At 33.7% G+C, this 23000-nt stretch overlaps 1 protein-coding gene across 1 annotated transcript; it reads left to right on the forward strand.

Moving 5' to 3' along the window:
* Positions 1–11615: 11615 nt before the first annotated feature.
* Positions 11616–22664, forward strand: LOC100801779 (probable xyloglucan glycosyltransferase 6). The gene is made up of 5 exons (XM_003547729.5): positions 11616–12628; positions 15078–15386; positions 18217–18507; positions 18581–18694; positions 21405–22664. Exons 1-5 carry the CDS (start codon positions 11882–11884, stop codon positions 22038–22040), a joined length of 2097 nt encoding a protein of 698 aa, XP_003547777.1. The 5' UTR covers positions 11616–11881; the 3' UTR covers positions 22041–22664.
* Positions 22665–23000: the final 336 nt, after the last annotated feature.

Consider the following 23000-nt stretch of genomic DNA (forward strand, 5'->3'; position numbering starts at 1 on the left):
GATTTGATTATAATCACTTTCTGATTCATTTTCACAATTTATTGTGAATTTCAACATGAATAAGATGAGTTGTGACTTGCATGAGATGCTTAATCTGCTAATTGATTATGAGAATCAAATTGCTTTTGAGAAGAAGAAAGGAATTGTCATGGTAGTTGGCAAAAGCTCCAAGAAGAAAGGCAAAGTACCAAAAAGGAAGCATCTTGGACCTGAGGGTGGTATGACCAAACCCAAGAACAAAAGGAACAAGATTGACCAAATTGATGTTGAATGTTTCTTCTGTAAGGAGAAAGGTCACTGGAAGAGAAATTGCAAGAAGTATCTTGATTCTTTGAAAAACAAGAAACAAGGTAAGACATTAATGAAAAATGTCTTCATGATTTCTTTAACTGTCATTGATTCTTCAATGTGGGTATTAGATACAGGCAGTAGTTTTAATATTTGCAATAAGTTGCAAGGACTACAGATAACTAGATGGTTGAAGAAAGGAGAAATAAATCTACAAGTAGGGAATGGAGCAAATGTTGTCGCCTTAGCTTTAGGATCAGTTTCTTTAATAATGCCTACTAGCAAAGTACTAGTATTGGAAGAGATGTGAATCATAACTCGATTATGCATGTTTCTTCTAGTTTCAAAAGAAAAAGAGAATCAAGTAAATAAAACATATCTTTGGCATTGGCGAGAAAAGAATTAACAAGTCGCACAAGGAAGGTTACCTTGATAATTATGATTATGAATCATATGAAACTTGTGAATCTTGTCTCAAAGGAAAAATGACTAAACCTCCATTTATTGGAAGTGGAGAAAGAGCTTCTGAGTTATTGGGACTAATTCATACAGATGTTTGTAGGCCAATGAAGATTCAAGCCAAAGGAGGATATTCTTATTTTATCACCTTCACTGACGATATGTCTAGATATGGATTTTTGTATCTTATGAAACATAAATCTGAATCATTTGAAATGTTTAAAAGATTTTGTAGTGAAGTTTAAAAACAAACTGGTAAGAGTATCAAAATGCTTAGATCTGATAGAGGAGGAGAATATCTTTGTGATAACTTTGTTGACTATCTAAAGGAGAATGGGATTCTCTCTCAGTGGACACCTCTGGGAACACCACAACACAATGGTGTATCTGAAAGAAGAAATCGAACCTTACTAGATATGGTTAGATCCATGATGGGGTTCACTGATCTTCCCTTAAACTTATGGGGATATGCTTTAGAAGCAGCAACCTACTTGCTAAATAAAGTTCCTTCAAAAGTAGTCTCTACAACTCCATATGAGATATGGAAAGGAAAGAAACTAAGTCTTAAACACATCAAGGTCTGGGGTTGCCCTGCTTATGTTAAAAGATTGCAAATAGATAAACTTGAGGCAAGGTCTGATAAGTGTAGATTCATTGGTTATCCTAAAGAAACAATGGGATATTATTTCTACCAACCTTCTAACCTTAAAGTGTTTGTGGAAAGAGGAGCAACCTTTTTGGAAAGAGAGTTTCATGTAGAAGGAAACCATGGTAAAGAAATTGAACTTGATGAGACTCAAGTCACCAATGATAACATAACTCAAGAACATGAGATGGAAACTGAGAGGCCTTTCTTTGATGTTTTGAAATTAGGACAAAGCTCTTCAACTCAAACGATTATGCCTTAAGAACAAGATATTATTCAAGAACAATTCGTTGTTCAAGAAGAAGTTAATGAACCAATCTTAGAGCAATTGCAGCAACCTTTGAACCCAACACAAGAACCTCTTAGAAGATCTACTCAAATGTAGTTATTGACGAATAGAGGTCAGTCTCGGTGTGGATACACGTAGAGTCTTCACACTATTGAAGAATTTTTATGCTTCAAGAGCTCATCAACAGGTACACTTTTTAATATGTCATATGTTTATAATATAATTTAAATACAAAATAGATCCTTTTATTCTGCAATGTGTGTTTTGAACACCTTATTATCCTTCATGTGGCTTAAGGAAGTTATTGGCAAGAGATAATTTCTGAGCTTCCTCATGCATCTCATTGAAGGCATTGAGAAACTGGTCATAGTTTTCATCAAGTTCATATTCAAATTTAGAAAAACTTACAACGCTTTCAACTTCTCCATTGGCCATGAGGCAGAGGTTTTCTTCTTCTTCATTGTTAGAATGACTTGAAGTGTCGTTTTTCTCCCGCGTCTTCTTCTTGTTATAACTCCTTCCCTTCTTTTCTCCCCCTTGTTGTTTCTTTAGGTGGATGGAGCATTCATATTTTATGTAGTTCAACTTGCCACACTCAAAATAAGTGAAGTTAGGGGAGGTTGAGTCATTCTTCTTAAAATTATTCATTTGTTGAAAGAATCTTCCTTTAGAATTATTCTTTTTCAAGAATTTCTTAAACTTTCTAACAAGTAATGTTAGATTCTCGCTCTCAAAACCTTTTGCATTTTCTTCATCACTCTCATTACTAGATGGTATGGAGGGTTTTAGTGTTAAGTCTTTACTCTTCTTTTCCTTAGCTTCCTCTTCGGCCATCCTAGTTATGTCTATTTCATATTCTCTTAATTTTCCGAAAAACTTAGCATGTGTGATGGAGGTGAGGTCTTTGGACTCTAAAATTGTCGTGACTTTCCCTTACCATCTTCTATTGAGGGATTTTAATACTTTTACATTTAGTTCCTCTTCCTCAAACACTTTCCCTAGGCCTTTAAGATGATTCACTTTCCCTAGAACAGACACAATTGCTAAATTGAATGAAAGAAAAGGACATTAGACTAAGTTAACTTGCCAACTACCCCACAAAACCCTCTACTTTTATCTTGGGTAAATTTTGGCCAAGAAAGAATGAAATTGGTAGAGTACAAAATCAATTTTCTTGTTCGGAATAAAAGCACTTCTGTCATGTAAATTGAGAAGATATATGACAGTAGTATATGATAAAACTAAAGATATATAGGATGCGACAAGGGAGTTTGATTATATAATTATGTATAACCTACCCCACTCTTATCTACTGTCATAATTTGATATACAATTACAATAGTATTCAAATATTATAGCCTTCTATATTATTTTACATAGATACATCTCATATGTTTCTCGTATTTCAAATTGTAAATACTTATTGAATGCATCACATTGAAATGCATCGTTTTTGTTATTTAAAGTAGTTTAACTAACACTTTATAAAAAGACAAAAAGTGGTTTAAATTGCATTTAAGAACCAATTAAGTGATGCATTTCAAAATTACAAGATGAAATATGGGAAAAAATTATAGATATACTAAAATTGAATTCAAAAATATTAGAGGGATGAAAAAAATATATTTTACCCTTAAAATTTTAAGTACTTTCTTTATCTCATTTTATTTGATATTTAAAATTTTGACAAAAGAATTATAACATATAATTAAAATTTTAGAGTTTATGAAAAGATTATTAGAAAAATTCTTGTTAAAAAAAATTAAAAAGAATCCTTATCTTTCTCTAAACTAGTCAAGGGTTGGTGTTTGGTCCATCTGATTTTGACAATGTTTTTAAAATCAAATGAATAATTGAACCGATCAAGACATTGAATCAAGATTCATTAGTTCAACCATAGGTGAACCATGGTTGAACTAGTATTTGTAAAATAATAATAATGATTGAATGATACATAAATTAGTATTAAATAACAAAAATATTATAACTTTATAACACTCAAAACTAAAATAAAATATTACTACTATTGTATAGAGTTTTAACATTCAAAGTACAAAAAAAATCCATATAAAATATATCATAATAAATAAGTCTATTCACTATCTAATTATAACTAATCAAACCAATAGACTATTTGGTGGTAGCCACTAATGTTTGAAGAAACTATTGGGAAGATAGAAAATATGGAGATATAGAGACAAAAAGCTAGGTGAAAGAACATTAATACTTAATAGGAATAGTATATTATATGACAAAAAAAAAAGGTTAGTTGTATAAGAAAATGACGGAGTAAAATGGTTTGATTTTATAGAGTGAATGGACAAGTCCCTATCTAAGTGCCTATGTGAATGTTGGACATTAGATTTGAAATGGTGTCCTTGTAGGCATTGTATAGATAACCTCTAACTTTAAGCATAATTAGACCAAAAACACACATGAGTAGATCACGTGTTAACAATTACAAACTATAATCAAACTACAAGAATTGCAAACACAACCAAATCGACCCCTACTAATGGCAGGGGTTGGGAGATAGATAACAAAATTCAACAATTAAGGACCAAACACAAAACATAATGAAAAGACATGGACCTAAAACAAAATTAATCCTCCAATTTATTAGGGACCTATAACAATATGTGGACTTTTGAAAGACCTAATTAAATCAAAATTATTTACTTTGTTTTGAACCTAAAACAATGACAGACCATATCATCACAAACTAAATCTCAATACCAAAATGAACATACAAAATTACAGATTGTCACAACTGAACTTCTTCATAATGCCAATTGTAATGACCCACCTGCCTACATACTAACTTAAAGCTACCAAAGGGAAAGACTTTATTTTATTTTATTTCATTCTCTTCAATTAATTTATTTATGATCATACTTGTGAACTTTTGTCATTTTCAAAAGCCTAAAGCTAAAAGCATCAACTTCAAGATAAAACATTCATGCATGTATAATCAATTGATTAAAACCACATGCCTCAGGACACTTCAACATATACAACTCTTACACACATCCTAGACACTAAGGCAGCCAACTATATAAACATAGCTACCCAGGGAAAAGAAAATAAGCAACGCATCTTTGCGTTCATGTACGTCTATCCATGATGCCTCCATAAGGTAGATTTACCTCCTAGTCATCTGCTCCCATGAACATGAAGTTTGAGATCGTCACAATCACAACCCTACATGTGCCACAACGCAAGGGTAATCTCACCAAAACAAGCATACTTAAAGCAATTAAAAGTCAACAAATAATGAAAGCTAAACCTTAATTACCTTTTAAACATGGAATTTAAATTTCAAATAATAAAAACAATCAATTATATATAAGGAACATCTCATTTACAATCAGGTAATCAACATCATTAATCAAACATCAAACATCATCATCATGAGTCTACCAATCAGACTCACCAAGTACATCAAACACAACCACCAAAGACATTCTTTATTGCATGGAGATTCAACACCATATGAGCGATCCCCCATAAGCAACATCCCATAACATAGTCTTTCTTCCGCACCATTCAGGGAGTCTTTTGAGTTGACCCTATGAGGAAAGTGTGGTTTTATTGAAAATAGACATGTGTGATAATGACTTGTTTCTATAGGTTTGCAAGACCTTACATTTATTGAGATTCACCCACTCATTTATTTTATAGGCCCATTCAGAGTTAGCCACCACGAAAACCACTAACACTAGGTTGAGAGCCCACCAAACACCCTTAACTTACATTCCTACTCATATGCATGTGCACCACCTATGCACACACGATATATTTTTGTACACCAACTGTGTACCCATTGTATACCAATGGCAAAACTTGTTTGGAATCCCTAAGATCTTAGGTTTGACACCTCCATACTCTCCATCTCACATGGTCTGACCTAAGGGTCCAAATAGCATCTCAACAACAACTATCCACACAACAACAACCCATCCCCTATAGGCAAAAAGAGCCACTAAACCTCTTGGAAAGTAGTTCTCAACACACCATCATGCCATTTAAAGGCAAAAACATAAGGGTGGTACTTGAAAAGATACCCCACTTGGCGATACCCCCAAGTCATTTTAGTGAGAAGGAGTTTTGGCATGAAACTCACCCTTTCAAGTATACCATTTTCATCACCACAAAGAAAAAAGACTTCCCAAAGGTCATAGCTAACTCCTTTTCACACACATGGACAATTACAAAAGAAGATTATCATCCAACAACATTATTTCATCAACATTCCATTTCCATTTTCAAAATATTTCACTCTTGTTAATATTTCATTCAAGGAAGAACAATTATGTTTATTCATGTACACCTTAACATAATCATTTGTAACTAAACATATCTTAAACAATCACATAACATTCATCACATCATTAATTCACTTACTCATATGCTCATCACATTCATGAACTTATCCCTAGTTCCTTAAGCAAAATAGGAGCTTCCACACCTTGAATTCTTATAGTGACTTCACCAAAATGCATATTAATAGTTATTCCATGATCTCAACTTGTAATCAACTTTAACATAATAATAAAAACTCATAAAATCATTTTATATGCACTTGGAATTGGTTTAGAAACTCTCAAGAAAGTTTTAAGGATAAATAAAGCATCATGCCTAATTTTAGTTTAAGCCACAAAATTTAGCTAGCCAAAAATTTATCTTCATCTAAATATCATAGCTTCAGCTAAATTCGTATAAATCAAATCTACCAAAATTTAGCTTTAGCTAAAAATTGTAGCTTCAGCTAAATTTGTCTATACCAAATTCTATCAAAATTTAGCTTCACCTAAAAATCGTAGCTTAGCTAAATTCTTGCAAAACCCATTTCTATCGAAATTTAGCTACAACTACAAATTTTAGCTAATCCATAATTGAAAATTTTGCAACAAAAGTTCTTCAAAAATATGAGTTTTTAAACCCCATTAATGGCTACCTAAGCATCCAAACTCACAATAAACACATCAATAATCAACCCTTAAGCTTCTAAATACTAAACCCCAACAAAAAAACACAAGATTCAAATCAAACAACCAAAAATCATTATACAACAAGAAAAGAGAGTGAACTTCCCTAACCTTGGGTGGATTCTAGCTTTGGACTCTGGTAGAAAAGGAGGAGAATAAATACTTTGAGCCAAGGAAAAGAGTTTTCTCCCACTCCAACAACAACCCATAACACAAGCACGAAAATTCACCAAAAACAAAGCTCAAGTCAGATTTTAGAAAGCTAAAACTCAAGCATGATTCAACCCAAGCAAAGAGGAGAAATATCGGAAGAATAGTGAGTTGGAAAGATAAGAAACTTACCACCCAAAAAGGGGAAGCTATTATGGAACTCCCAAATGAAAGGGAAAAATATGTGCTCCTTGAGTGGGTGATTCGAGTTCTTTAACTTCTAAAGAATGGGTAGCTTTAGGAACAAGAAGAGAAGTGAAAAATGAGGATATTGGATAGTGTTTGGGATATTTAGGGATTTAGGGACTATTGGGTTTCTCTCTTTCCCTTAGCTTTTGCTAAAAACACCCATCCCTTTACTTATCTTAATAGCCCAACTCCTTGAGGTCCTAAACACAAAACCAACACCATATATAATAACACAAGACATCCATTCAAATTATATTTTTCAACAACATAAAAACAAATTTAATTACTCTTGTGATTTTATTAAAATCACTTAATCATACATTAATTAAAAATCATAGTGTTACATCAATACTTGTTTAAACAAACTTGTCATTATATGAGCATGTTCTGTAACCAACAATTGTCAAAATGACAACATTAAACTAGTTATCTAACAACAACAAAAAGACCAACAATTGATATCATTGCAAATGGGAAGACAAAAATGCATCCTAAGAATATGTGGAAGTGGGAAGAACATATGGAAGATTGCTCAAGCAAGATGGGCCACCAATGAAAATAGATGGAAAAAGGGTCTTACTGAGGATTATATGTGCCTTATGTGTGGTGGCAGGATGAATAATGTTCTTCATTGCATATGCGACTGCTTGCATGCGAAGGAGATATGGAACCACATGGTTCCAAATTTTGCTAACCTCTTTTTTTTTGCAGAGGATTTATAAGAATGGATGGCTAAGAACCTAAAGGTGGAGGTCTTTTTTCCTGTAAATTGGCCTGAAAAGGATGACTCTAGACCTGATATGGAAAAGGCGAAACAACAAAATCTTTCGTGGAATCTTGTGGAGCGTAGAAGACATCCTGCTAAAGCTTCTTAGAATGGAAGCTGCTTGGAGTGCTGCAAGCAATTTCGATAAAGGAATACATGTTCGAGGGTCAAAGACTACCAGACATGCTTCCTTCAGGTGGAAGCCAAAAGCAGGAATCGACTTAATTGTGAATTGTGATGGAGTAAGGGATACGATAATAGTAAATGTGTCTTGGGGGGGGGGGGGGTCTTGCAAAATTGGGAAACATCCTTATCTTACAAGTTAAACTTTGGGCTATATTTCATGGTGTGAATTTAGCCAAGGAGCATGGATGCCTCAAGATTAAGCTTCAATCATATTCTCTTAAGGCATTGCAATTTAATTAAAGATGGATGTGATCAACAACATCCAACTTTCCACATTGTTTGAGCCATAATGGATTCTTTTGATCATTCGTTGACATCTACTGTGAATTATGTTCTTCGTGTGTAAAGCTATTGGTGATTCTATGGATAAATATGGGCTATCAATTCAAGGCCTCTCCCACTTTTTGGAGCCACCAATGTTTATTGGTTACTAGTTAAGGGTTGATATCTCAACCTTGTCTCACTTTGTTTAGTTTTAAGTTGTTTTTTGGGGCTTGTAGCCCCTCTTAGTCAGGAAAAAAAAAAGAATAAATACTTCATATCATAGTGGTGCTTTGCATTTTATTTAATTGGGGTGATTTTTATTGCAAGACCTAATATTTCATTTCATTCAAGGATTTATATAAACCAATTCTTGAATTATTGCGATTTTATTATTATTATTATTATTGACAATATTACATATATTTTTGAAAAAAGTTTTAGACAACTCTTGAATTGTACACATTTTGAGAGAGAAGCAAAGAATGAGAGATAGTTGATTGATTTGATTGATGATGTAATGTGATACAAAGAAAGAGATAAAAAGAAAATAGAATTGTTGATTGAGTGTTTGAAACTTTTGGTGGTCAAAATAAAAATATTTTATATTTTCTATATATTATATTTTATCCAACGAATATTAATAGAAAATCAAAGGGATGAGATGTGTGACAAGAGTGTGTCATAGCTAGGCTTGGTGATGTATAGATTAAAATTCAAACAGGTTTTGTTTTTTAATATGTGAGAATTGAGATCGTGTTAGAAAATTTATAATAACTCGCATATTTTGTATAACCAATTAAGTTATTACAAGTTGACAATACAAACATGTAGGCTCACCTCCTTGTGTCTATGATTAGTGAGTAGTACTTACAAGGCTAATTTTGCAAGTGATATGAAATGTTTTTTTTAAAAAAAAAATGTTTACACAGTCCCTATTCATTTAATATTGAAATGTTTTTTTTTTTCTTTTCACTTTTTTAGTTTGGTCCAATTGCAAACGCTTTGTTCAAGCATTAATGTTTCAACATTAAATCCCCAAAGATAAGTATCTTAATGATAAAATAAAAATGTAGTATCTTAAAAACCGTCCATGTAATACTGTCATGTAGTCATTTGGGATCTAAACACTACAGTACAATACTATGCTTGGACATTAGGGACATGATTATCAAACTCTCGAGTTAACTTGTTAATTCTTACGAGTTTACAAGTCCACTTACCCTCTGCGAGTTGACTTGTGGGTAAACTCTATTTTTAGGAGACTCTGGATAAACTCTATAAAACTCTAAGTAAACTTGGTAGACTCTCAAGTTTACCACCTAGTTAACGAGTCAGCAAGTTAAAAAATTTAAATCAAAATGTAAGTCATTTTGAGTTATTTTTTGTATGTTTAGTGTTCAACATACCTTCATTTAGTGTGTTGTTTCTTAATAAAAAAATCCTCACCTTTTAATAACACCAAACCTTGTTCTCTAATAACATCAAACCCTCGATGGGAATGATTTATCACTAGTATAACATGTGCAAGTTATTATCTAGTAGTGGTGCATTACGAGACTTGATTATTTAAGTATTATGAAATTTATGATTTACTATTTTGTTTTATTATATTGTTGAAATGTTTAATTAGTATGTTATTTATAGATATTTTATTATTATTTTTATATAAAGTGGACTCTTATGAGTCTACAAATTGACTCTAAGAAACTTTCACGAGTTTATATAAACTCTCGAGTTTGATAATCTTGATTAAGGATTTGTTTCAACTGAAGCACACATTCTATTAACTTGAGCTGGTTTAGTCTGGTCTGAGATTAATTTTTGTAAGTTGGATTTTAAGAACTAGAACTAATATATTTAATAATAATTTTAAAGATAGATCTAAATTATATTTCTGATTATTTCAATCTAGTTTGATATTGTATATTTTTTTTAAAAAATAATTCTTAAAAACTATTAACAATAATTTTTTATTAAATGGGCATAAATTAATATTATGTTAATAAATCGGATAGACTTGATGTGATCCTTTTAAAATTTTGAATCATACAAGACCAAAAATAAATCGCTCTCAATCTATCCCTAATTCACCTGCAATGATAGTCCACCATCAATAATCAAGCAATCTAAATCAAATGACAAAAATAATACGCAGACTGACAGGGCAAGAAGATAAGAAATAATAAACAAAAGCAGAGCAGTACTACAAAGTTAGATAGTTAAATAGCGACACTAACGTGATTCCTTAATTGAAGTCACATGAATCACCCCTTTTTGTCTGCTAACATACACGAAGCAAATCCACAAGCAATCTCTCATCGCCACCTTGTCTAATCACGCTCACGCGCCACCATCCTCCGCCCACACCTCAAATCATCACGCACAACACAAGCAACAAAAATAAGCGCGTGGACACCCAATCAATAGTAATAACAACAAAAGAGAAAGATTAGTGACATACTATTCTTTAATATTTTTTTCTTACAAACTTTATGATAGAATAATCTTATTTAATTAAAATATTTCTTTTTTATATAAATTTAATTAAAATATTCTTAATGATAATACTGTAAGAATTATTAGGATTAGTTTAGTAGTAGTGAAAGATTTAGATAATAAGTAGGAAAAAAAAGATTTAGATGATATGCATAAAGATATATGTTTGATTTTTATTATTGTCATTATACACAAATTATTATTATCATTATTATTATTATTATTATTCCACTAATGCATTTATTTCTCAAAAATTTATTAGTAAAAAGTAATTAATAGTTTTTTAATATTCTAAAATAGCAAATAATTTAAGATAAAAATATTCCAAAAATGACAAATAAATAAGACATAAAAATACTAAAATTCATATATTTTTAATTTTTATGTTCTTTTAATGAATTTTAATTAATAATAGAAGAGAAGGATTAGAAACATAGTTTGTAACAAACTTTTTTTTCTAATTCATACTTTTTTTTATTAAAATTTATTAAAAATTATAAAATCTCCTGTTTTTTTAATGCAACACTCACGAGTTTTTCTGATCTCTAATAATTTTTAGTTGATTGGTGTAAAAAAGAATAAATTTAAATTAATAACGAATTCTTGACATTTTTTACGATAGAATACATGAATTTGAATAAATGAGAATATTCATTATTTTTTATTACATCATATCGTATTTTTACATGTCTATTTCTCTCTCTCAATACATAAAATAACACTGAAATATCCATTAATGAATTTCCTAAAAGATTTTTTAAAAAAGAATATATTAGAAGAAGCATATAGTTCATTAAAAAAAAAAAAAAGAATAAACATATTGTTAAAAAATTATACATAAAAGAAAAAGTGATGGAAGCAAGTTGAATCCTCTGGCCCCTGAAACTGAAAACGCACAAAACACGAACACACGCAGCTAAAAACTTGGTGCTACCTTAATTATAGCTCTAACACCACACCTCTGCCTCTGGATCAAGCACCTTCACAGTCACCACTGAAACAAAAACACCATAATACCAAAAAAAAAAAACAGAAAGAAGAAAGATCTCTTATCTTTCTTTTTAACTACCCTTCATTCAAATCCTTTTTTTTTCTTTTCCATGTCTCGCACTCCCAACTACGAGTTCCAGGAATGGTGGAACAAGCAGCGCGAAAAGAACACCAATACCAACAACCTCGACCCCCTCGACGACAACCTTAAAAAACTCGAGTACGGCCACTCCTCTCCGCCGCCGTTCACGGCGCTAGACGTGGACTCCTCCACTGCCGCGAACTCCGCCACCTCCGACCACGACCGCTCCGGCAGGAAAGAACGCTCCCGAAGCGCACGGCAGCTCACATGGGTCTGCCTGTTGAAATTCCAGCAGCTCGCTGCGTCCCTCGGCTGGCTCTCCCACGGCCTCCTTTTCCTCCTCCGCACCGCCCACCGCCGGATCACCGACTCCGCGTCGTTCCGCGGCGACACCTCGCGCCTCTACCGCGCGATCCGTTTCTTTCTCATCACAGTCCTCCTACTCCTAGGGTTCGAGCTCGTCGCGTTTTTCAAAGGCTGGCATTTCAGCCCTCCCGATCCGAGCGACGTTTTGGGCGTCATCGGCGTCGTTTACGCCGCGTGGCTCGACGTTCGCGCCACGTATCTATCTCCTCCGCTGCAGAGCCTGGCGAATCTGTGCACCGTATTGTTCATTGTGCAGTCGGTGGACAGGGTCATTTTGATCTTAGGGTGCTTCTGGATCAAGTTTCGGAGGCTCAAGCCCGTGGCGAGTGTGGATTACGATGGCCCGGGGCAGAGCGTGGAGGATTTTCCGATGGTGTTGGTTCAGATTCCCATGTGCAATGAGAGGGAGGTAAGATGATGTAGGTTGCTTTGTCCTTTTTGAAACCTACCGAATCTGTTGTAAATGCTGAGTTTTTTTTTTTCTATGAGGTTGTCGTTTTTGTTATTTGTTTGTGATCTGGTGTCTAGTATATATTTATATATATAAATGATGTAAATGTTGGTGATGAGCATGATTTTGTGGGTAAAGTGCAAGTATTGTGGCTTGATTGGCCTGGTATTATAAGATTCCTTAAGTCTTGCTTGGAATAACTTCCCTGTAAGCACTTATAGGAGAAGAAAAAAAATAAGAAGGTAAAATGAATTGGGCTTCTCCCATAAGTTATATTCAACTTATGCAATTAACTTCTATTGAAGTTCTGCCATCTAACTAATTTTAAAAGTTGAAGACTTGAAGTGCGTCAGTGTTATCAATGGTGGAAGGCCGAAATTCTGCCTTATAAACACACCATTGCGCCATATGGCTCCACCATGGCGAGACTTCCTTCACAATTTGCCTATGGCGGTTGGCAACAAATCCGCCACGCCATTCCCCCATTGCGGGGCCATAGCCACTATGTAACAACACTGAAGTGCATAAATGAATTTTAATTTATAGGAAAAGTTCAATTCAATTACCTTGTTATTTTCTTTTCCTTTAAGCGCTGATGGAAAAGTTTATTCAAACAGGGCCTTAATTAAGGGCTTACTAAATAACTGCTTATCATATAAGATAATCTTATGTGTAAGTTGTTTCCATAAAAAAATTGGGTTAAATTGTTTTTGTATAAGTTGTAAGTTGTTTTTATAAGTTATCCTGGAGTGTTTATTGAAACAAGCTGAAAACAACTTGTGGACATATCATAAGCTATTTTCATAAGTTTTCCCGAGCACATCCACGAGTATTTATATATTATAAGCAAAAATTACTGTAAATAAATTCTTTTAGGGGTATGTAGTGTGGGCAGTATTTGGGTTTAGGTGATTAATGTTAGAGCTTTTGTAGCTTGGTGATGGCAAAATGTGAGGGTGTGTCTTGGAGCTTGGAGTCATGAGAGTATGGATGTTTGCTGTCACATTTTTAGCGAGATTGGCTCAGGTGTTGAATTTTGATGCTCCGCTTTAAAGAGGGAATGGCCGAGAATTGTCTTGTGTGTTTAGGGGAAGAAATTTGTCTATGTGCTGTAATTAAATGCTGCATACCTGAAACACTATTGATCATATACAACTACTACTAGATCCTCCTTAAACCATGTATCAACAACTACTATAGTATATTTATCCTTTTCCTAATGCTGAACTTGGGGAAGCAATTACAGAGGACAAACTGATCAAAGCAACTAGCATGCTGCTACTTAGACCAAAATAAGAAAAGACAAAAGATAAAAGAATAATTTGGATAAAACTTTCTGAGTTAATAAGATTATTAAACATGTGCATAGATTCAGAGCATGGGAAGTGTATTTGTAGGCAGACAATAAATGTATAAGTGGAGCAAGGCTTTCTTATCAATGGTAATAAGATAGGTAAAACCATGACCTACAAAATCACTCTTCTTTGAATACTGTGAATGAGTGATATGCAACTAAATGAGGCGTGTGTGTGCAGAAGGGTGGCTTCATTGGCTTGTGCTACAATTTCTGTAGTGGTATATGGCTCGGGCCATGTGTGGTTGATTAAAGCTAGAGCTTTGTAACTTGCAGATGCTAAATGTCTTGAAGCTTAGAGCTATGACAGAATGGATTTTTGCTGAGTTATTGTGAGTGAGACTGAGACCAGATTAGCTGTTGGGTTTGGATGCTCCATTTTAAAAAAGGAACAGCAGAGGGTTGTTGTGTGTATGTGGTGTTTTTAGGGGAAGAAATATTCTTCTCCTAATCATCCACTTAGGGAACCAACTAGCATTTGGCTATGTAGACCAAACAAGAAAAGATGAAAGAAAAAGCAATAGATTTGTTTAGCATTCATATGCTTAATTAATAATAATACCCAATCTATGCTTAGATACATAATATATAAAGTGTATTAATAGATAGAATAAAATAAGTGTGTAAGTGGAGCAAACCTTATATATCAAAATGATAATAAGATATTAAGATAGGTGGTGCCTATTTTTCCAACTCACATCCTACAAAAGCATGCTTGTTTAATTATTATGTCTTGAAACACTCTCTCCTCCCATTATTTTCATATCATATCACCATACTAATTTTCCTCCTCCATGCTTGTCTATATTTTAATAGTCATATAATGAGCATCATTTTAGTTTAAAGGAGGAGGTGCATCTTCTTATCACCAATGTCACTATAAGTTTCTCTGTCTTCCAATCAGCCCCTTCCCTACTCCCTAGAATGTAAAACCAGCAAAGGCATTTTTCTTAATGAGCTGATCAATTACTAAGAATCTGATATCTTAATTTTATATCACTGTACTCTCCTTTTTTGTGATTATTGCTTAATTTTTATCTTGTTGGCCTGTAGGTTTACCAGCAATCCATTGGAGCAGTTTGTATCCTAGATTGGCCAAAGGAAAGAATGCTTGTACAGGTTCTTGATGATTCTGATGAAGTAGATACCCAACAGCTTATCAAGGCAGAAGTGCATAAATGGCAACAAAGGGGTGTTCGGATAATATATAGACATCGGCTTATACGTACAGGCTACAAGGCAGGGAATCTTAAATCAGCAATGAACTGTGATTATGTTAAGGATTATGAGTTTGTGGCAATATTTGATGCTGATTTCCAGCCAACACCGGATTTCTTAAAGAAGACAGTGCCTTATTTCAAGGTAACTTTTTGTCTATAAATTTCAAGTTAAAAGTACTGCTGATTTGAGTAAATGTAGCAGCATATATTTGAATTTGAAAAAGAACAGTTATAGATGTTTATTATTTAGACTCATAAAATCCTTATGATGATTTCACATTTTAGATTGAATACGTCCTTAAAATTAGTCATTAAGTTGTAGAATCTGTAAGTTCTTTAGCTCTGAGTTTTAATTTGGAGATGTTATACATGCTTTTCACACTATAAAAAATGAGATTAGTGAACTTTTTGATCTATAGGCTCTAGCATACAATATAAATATATAAAGTTACCTGTAATGATCTAATTATTGATTTAAAATCAGGTTAATCATTCAGAGCAAAGAGTGATCAGTTGTACACATGCACTGGCATCCACCATCCTTTCATTCAAACTGAAGTTTTGAACCATTGGTGTTTTATTTTTATCCATATCAACTTTGTAATTGGTATTCAGGTTACATAATTGACTCAGCAAAGAATGTTTTATTTTTATCCTTGTAGTCTTTTGGTTGAAATTTTCTTTTAAAAATTATTGATACTTTGTTAGGAGTTAGGAGAGAGGGAAGATGTTTGTGAGGATATTAGTTAGTCAATTAGAGGGGGTTTGTGGCATAAAAACTATGGTTGAAAGGAAGAGGTCGATTCCGTTCTATATAGTTTGCAAATTGAGCACTTGCTCTTTGTAAAAGGAGTAATCCTTTGTGAAGGGGAATCCTTGGAGGGAGTGTTATTCTATTTTTTTGTTCAATCAGTAAAATCTTTCTTTGGTAACAAATTGGTCCAACCTGCTGGATTCAAATTCCAAAGAGAAGGATGGGATCCTGGAGTCAAGAAAGGTGACCAGCAAATGTTGTTCTCAGCTTTCAGAAATCAAGAAGATTGAGGGAGTTGAAGAGATCGAACAGATGCTGCAGCTGTTGATGAAGAAACTACAACAACACTAGAATCAAATGAGTTGTTGAACAAAGAGGTGTTTGTGAAGGGGGTATTCAATTATCGTGGATTGCAATCTCGTTTGTGCAAGGCCAGCATTTTAGAGCTGGAGCACATGCTACATAAACATATGTTGCTGAATAAAGAATTTAGTCCCCATTGAGCATTTCAAGAAGAGCATGGAGGGAGTGTGTCAGAATTCGGTGAAGCAGAAGCCCTTTCTTGGACAATAAAGGTGGAATTACCCAGGGTAGTGCTTTTGACTACGGCAGTGACTTGTTGCAATCTTTGGAGACAGAAAACAAAGTTCTAGAAGGTGATTCAATGATCTAGAACCAGACACATTGTGGTGAAGAAAACAACCGATGATGCAAATTAGCAAGAGAAACCGAGATTTATCCACAAATGAAAAGGGAGAAATACAGAACACAGGAGAATTTGGGTTGCAAAGACCCTTTTTAAGATAACCCAATACTATAGTTGAAGAAATAGAGAAGGAAGTCAAACAGGGGAAGGCAGCAATGGCTCAAAAAGTTTGGATTTTAAGTGGTCTGCTGCTAGAACTGTGGAACCATAATCTTCATATGGCAGGCATGGAGGTCTGATTTTCTTGCAAACTGGTCGATCCACCACCGTCTGAACCTCTAGACTAAGATTCACTCATGAAGGCTAATGGATCATCTATGAGTGAGCTCTGAGTCTCACATATAATGGTCAATTTTTCACTGCCTAAACTGCTGGATTCAAGTCTGTATGTCAGTTGTTGGTTGGTTGAAGATGTGGCGATGCCAACAAGGATTTATGCTGTGAAATGCAGCGTGAATGAAGACCAGAGGCACACAATTGGAATTACACCAATCAATCTATTTCATGTCTTGTGGCTTGATGGACCAAGCCCAGGCCACAAGAGAGAAGCTCTGTGATTTTATAGAAGATTGCTTTTCAGGCTTAATGGACCAAGCCCTATTAACTACGGCAAGGGAGGAGATCATGACTCATGAGGCTGTTGAAATATGGATCTAATTGAAGGAAGAAGATTTGCTTTAAGGTTACACTTTGGGGCATACATTTGCCACAACCTCATTTCTGGAGGCTTTCATGCCCAATAATCTGCTAAGATCCCAATTTGTGTTAGCAAAAGCTCAACATCCCATGTCCCCTCATTTTGTGTGCCTAAAACAGAGCTCTAGAATTCCAGCCTACAGGACATGGTTGAATTTCAAGAGGGTGATGTTTTTGTTACCAAAGAAAGATTTTATTAATTAAACAAAATAGGAGAAAGAATACTCCTCCAAGGATTTCTACTTCACAAAAGATGTCTCCTTTTGTAAAGAGCTAGTGTTCAACTTACAAGCGATAAACATAATAAACTTTTTCCCTTCCATGACTAACTAACTAGTATTCCAACTCTCCTACCTAAGTTTCCCTTACCTCTTCTAAATTTTAACATACTTCTAGGAAGTTAAACAAGTTAAATTTGATAATGTTCTTTTGTAATTCGTCAAATATGTTGAGTATTTTCATTTTATCTCCAATTCTAAACTAGTTTGAACTTTGAATGAGTAATTCTGCTTCTTTGAGATGTCATCACTTGCATTAATGCTGCTCCTGCCTTTGCTTCTTGTAAATTTTTCAAAGTTGCATCAATATGAGCTGCAAAAGTAATTGATGACTTCTATTAGAATGACAGTAAAGAGTAAACAATTCATTTCTATATATAAAGACAATATTTTTCATATGGAACAATGTTTTCAATAGTCTAAACAAATAGTAGAAAATGCTTATTTATTACCAAGTCATTTTAAATGAAAATTCTTTCCGGTTCCTGTATTAAGAATCTGTCTAACCGTTTTTCCCCTTGTTTTACTCTAACTGAAGGGAAAGGATGATTTGGCATTAGTACAGGCAAGATGGGCATTTGTAAACAAGGATGAGAACTTGCTTACAAGATTGCAAAACATCAATTTGTCTTTCCACTTTGAGGTGGAACAACAGGTGAATGGTATCTTCATGAACTTCTTTGGTTTTAATGGAACTGCTGGTGTCTGGAGAATAAAGGCCCTTGAGGAGAGTGGTGGTTGGTTGGATCGAACTACTGTTGAGGACATGGATATTGCTGTTCGTGCTCATCTCTGTGGATGGAAGTTTGTATTTCTCAATGATGTTAAGGTGCACTATATTTCAAATTTTGGTGCCTAATCATAAATGATTTAGATTTTAATGACAATTTGTCTTCTTGCAGTGTCTTTGTGAACTTCCAGAGACCTATGAGGCATATAAGAAACAACAACACCGCTGGCATTCTGGTCCAATGCAATTGTTTCGCTTGTGTTTTCTTGATATACTTCGTTCAAAGGTATTGAATTCAACACATGTTTTCTTTCAATTCTTTTAAACCCACAAAATTAGCATTCTATTGTTATGTTGTTGTTGTTGTTATTATTATTATATCATCCGAATATAAATATAGTTTGATCCTTTTCGGTATTTTATTTTCCGAAGAATCAGAACTATATTTCCAAATTGTTTTTCAATGAAAATATCCACTTCTTGGTAGTAAAATTTGAATTGTTTTTGCATAAATTCACTTAGAAGCACACACACATCATGACACATGTTTTCTTTCAATTCTTTTAAATCCACAAAATTAGCATTCTGTTGTTATGTTGTTGTTGTTGTTATTATTATTATATCATCTGAATATAAATATAGTTTGATCCTTTTGTGTATTTTATTTTCCGAAGAATCAGAACTATATTTCCAAATTGTTTTTCAATGAAAATATCCACTTCTTGGTAGTAAAATTTGAATTGTTTTTGCATAAATTCACTTAGAAGCACACACTCATCATGAGACATGAGAAGATAGATTAACATTAGAAAAGTGCCTACTTGATGAGTTGATGGTATCAAATATCAAATTTTTGCTATTAGGCAACATAAATATTTTATGCTGATTTGTTTCATTGATAAATGATTGTAAAGTAGTTTACTTACTAGTAAGCTGAGGAAAGAATACATAGAACTTGTTAATGTTTCCAATTAGATGCATTAATTGTTGATCTCCTGTATGCTCTTATCATATGCATTTTAAATGTTAGATATTATTATTATATGTAGTATGTTTTTCGTCTTCTTTCTTGAGAAGACATGAAAGGGTTTAAAACTTAAAAGATAAAACCCACCAACTGATCACTTCAAGAATGTGAAGTCAACCTCACTTCATGCCTTGGTCCGAGTAATACTCATGACATACATCATAGTAGGAAAATATCTGGTCTTCCTTGAGGCCAGACATGGCTCCCAGTGGCTCTCCAATAATGTATTTTAGACCTGCTAAGTTCCTTCAGCCCCAATCTTCTTTACACTCATCTTTTTTTAATAATAAAAAAAAATGACTATCTCCTCCTGAAGTTATGTCATTTGAAAGTATCTTGCAAAATCATTAGATACTAATCATAAAGCTGTCAACTATCTACTACTCACTCGTTATCTTTCAGTCAAGCCTTTAGGAATTTAAAATCCAAATGGATATAGGACAGTGTAAGTGATAGGCTGTGATGTGTGACACTTAAGCCAAAATATAACTAAGTTCCGTAATTATATATAGTATAAGGATATAGGCTATTCTTTCTAGAACACATTGAATTTCTAATCTGATTAAAAGGCAGTTAGGCATTTTTTTGGGGGTGGGGGGTGGGGTGGGGGGGTGTTCAAATCAAGAAAACAAAACAGCAATCCTAGGCATTCAAGTTCATGTGACAAAATTTATTGTTGTTATTATAGTATTAGCATGTTTTGTAGTTAATTTTGAATTTCCGCCAAGTGATCATCCACAATTCAATCAACAAAGCAAGAATCATAATCGCAATCCTAAATCAATTTAATTAACCTAGATTACCAATCTATTAACCTAGCCTCAATTAGATTTCAGATTAATCAATCCTAGTTTCTATTATTTCAATTATAAAATTAATGTCTAAACCCAATCAGGCTTAGGTCAAATATTCATAATTCATGTTTGCAAGAGAAATCCATAAAAGAAGAAAAGGATGAGAAAATTTGTACAAAACAAAGATTAAGCATACAAACTCAATGCCTAACCACAATCCCTGAATCCTTTATATTGATAAGGTCTTTATTCTTTCATGATATTGAGAATTACCATTGGAAAAGCTTTAAGAGTGCAGAAATACAACAACACTGAAATCTTGAAGAAGAATCTTGGATCTGTCAAAAACCCTAAACAATAAATTCAAAAGTGTATCAATTTGTATTCTAAATTCCCTATATTACTGTTGCTGTGTTTTTCACAATCCCTAATATAAACCTAGTCCTAACTATGACCTACGAAATAAGCTTCCATGGTGTGCTCATATGCCTTGATTGGGCTTAAAATAAGTGAGATATGTTTAAAACAGTGAGGGTATGTTCAATATGTGTGGCAGCACCTCTGCTCAAACTTAAAGGCTAAATTTAACCTCTGGAAAGCCCGAATTTTGCCTATTTAACATTTCACAACTTGTATATCTCTTTTTCATCTATCTTGGCATATAAAGAACACACATATCAAATCTACAACTGTTATGGCTAAAACACTGTACTAATGTCAATATACAATTGCCGAAAAATTGCTTCAAACCCAATTCATCCCAATAATTAAAATAGTGCTAAGATCACTTAATTAAAACCCACAACGTCATTAATAAGGCAATTATAGGGGTAATTGATGTTTTAAAAACAGTAATTATCAATGTGGTATAATAATTAAGCATCTTGTTATAACATTGTTAAAGCATCTACATTAGGGTAGTGGAATAATGGAGTGCGAGCTTATTAAATGTTATTTTCTTCACAATTCTCTTTCTTTAAATTAGAAAATACAATTTAAATTCTGTACAAAACTTTTGGCTGTTGAAACGCTCATATATACTAAAGATATGCTTACCCAATTATTTGTACTGTTATTTGTGCACATCTTGCACTGTATGGAATACTAACTCATTTTTTTTACATCCATTTATTAAAATAGTTTGACTTCTACAATGTTAATTCCATTTTTACCAGGTTAGTTGGGTAAAGAAGGTCAATTTGATATTTCTTTTCTTCCTCCTGAGGAAGCTTATCCTGCCATTTTATTCATTCACGCTATTCTGCATCATTCTTCCTTTGACCATGTTCCTTCCTGAAGCCGAGCTCCCAGCCTGGGTTGTTTGTTACATTCCTGGAATCATGTCCCTCCTAAGTGTTCTCCCAGCTCCACGGTCATTTCCATTTATAGTTCCTTACCTTCTATTTGAGAACACTATGTCGGTAACTAAATTTAATGCCATGATATCTGGATTATTACGCTTTGGAAGTTCTTACGAGTGGGTGGTTACAAAAAAGTTGGGAAGGTCATCAGAGACAGATTTGGTTGCCTTTGAGAAAGAAGCTGAACCTCTAATGCGATCTACTAGTCTTCATAGATCATCCTCAGATTCAGGCATTGAGGAACTAAGCAAACTAGAATTGTCAAAGAAAACTGGGAAGACCAAGAAAAATCGTCTCTTCAGGAAAGAACTTTATCTCGCATTAATTTTGTTGACTGCCTCAGTTAGAAGCTTATTATCTGCCCAAGGAATTCACTTCTACTTCCTATTATTTCAAGGGATAAGTTTTCTGGTTGTTGGTCTTGATTTGATTGGAGAGCAGGTTAGTTGATGTCCAGATTTTGGATTTTTAGTGCATACAAAACCTCTAAGATCCTCATTGATAAAGGTCAGAATGGCCAAACCATAAACCCATCCCTGAACACATTGATTTGAGCCTAAGCTGTTCAGTGTGGTTTTTGGCTCCCAATTAAAGCAAATCAGTTGCTGCTTGACGCCAAACTTGCAGTTTTGTTTTTGGTATAAGACTTATGCCTCATTGTTGTTGCCGAGTCATATGCCTTAAGTTACATAACAGTTGTTTCAGTTCCTAATGGCAAAACGTATCAACACTTTGGAAAAAAGATAAAGGGGTTTAACATTCCTGTCCTATAATGCAATGCCATTATAGAATTACTTGCCTGCCTGAATTGAAAAGGTGGAGATTGTTAAGATTATAACATTTGTTATTCTTTTTTTTTTTTTCTATATTGACATACTGTACAATCACATAATTTCATTGTGTCGTTGCTCAATTTGTATTTGTTATCAGGCAGAGAGGTTTTTGGCACACCTGTCAGCAAACATATTTTCATCTTTTACCATTAATTTTAACTGTTGTCTTTATCATAGTTAATTTTGCACTTGATTGTGATTATGAAACTTTGAGCCTTGTCAATAGAGAACCTCAATGTTACCTTTGTGATAAAGTAAGCTCGTCCATAAATAAGTTGTAGATGCTTGGCCCTAGCCAATATCAAATTTGTACTGGTTTTACTAACATATGTGCAAGAGTGGATCTCTAGGAATCGCAGATGTATCTTATGATTTCCCTAAGATTATAATCCATATACCCACACCTCTCCTTGGGTGTTTAAATGGGTCTCACGTTTCACCTATACATGTCACTCATTTTAATTAGTTTCAATTTAAGCACCTTATAAGTACTCCATCTTTCCAACTCAGCACCTTTATTTGGTTCTTAAATAGACAACACAATTCAAAAATAAATAAATAAATAAAGTTGCAATTA

The sequence above is a fragment of the Glycine max genome, chromosome 16 (genome assembly GCF_000004515.6).
Source record: "Glycine max cultivar Williams 82 chromosome 16, Glycine_max_v4.0, whole genome shotgun sequence".
NCBI lineage: Eukaryota > Viridiplantae > Streptophyta > Magnoliopsida > Fabales > Fabaceae > Glycine > Glycine max.

Excerpts from the sequence above, each read along its gene's own strand:
- LOC100801779 (XM_003547729.5), top strand. The coding sequence starts at position 11,882 with ATGTCTCGCACTCCCAACTACGAGTTCCAGGAATGGTGGAACAAGCAG. Across the intron at positions 12,629-15,077 it reads CCATGTGCAATGAGAGGGAG|GTTTACCAGCAATCCATTGG; the intron begins GTAAGATGATGT and ends GTTGGCCTGTAG. Across the intron at positions 15,387-18,216 it reads AGACAGTGCCTTATTTCAAG|GGAAAGGATGATTTGGCATT; the intron begins GTAACTTTTTGT and ends CTCTAACTGAAG.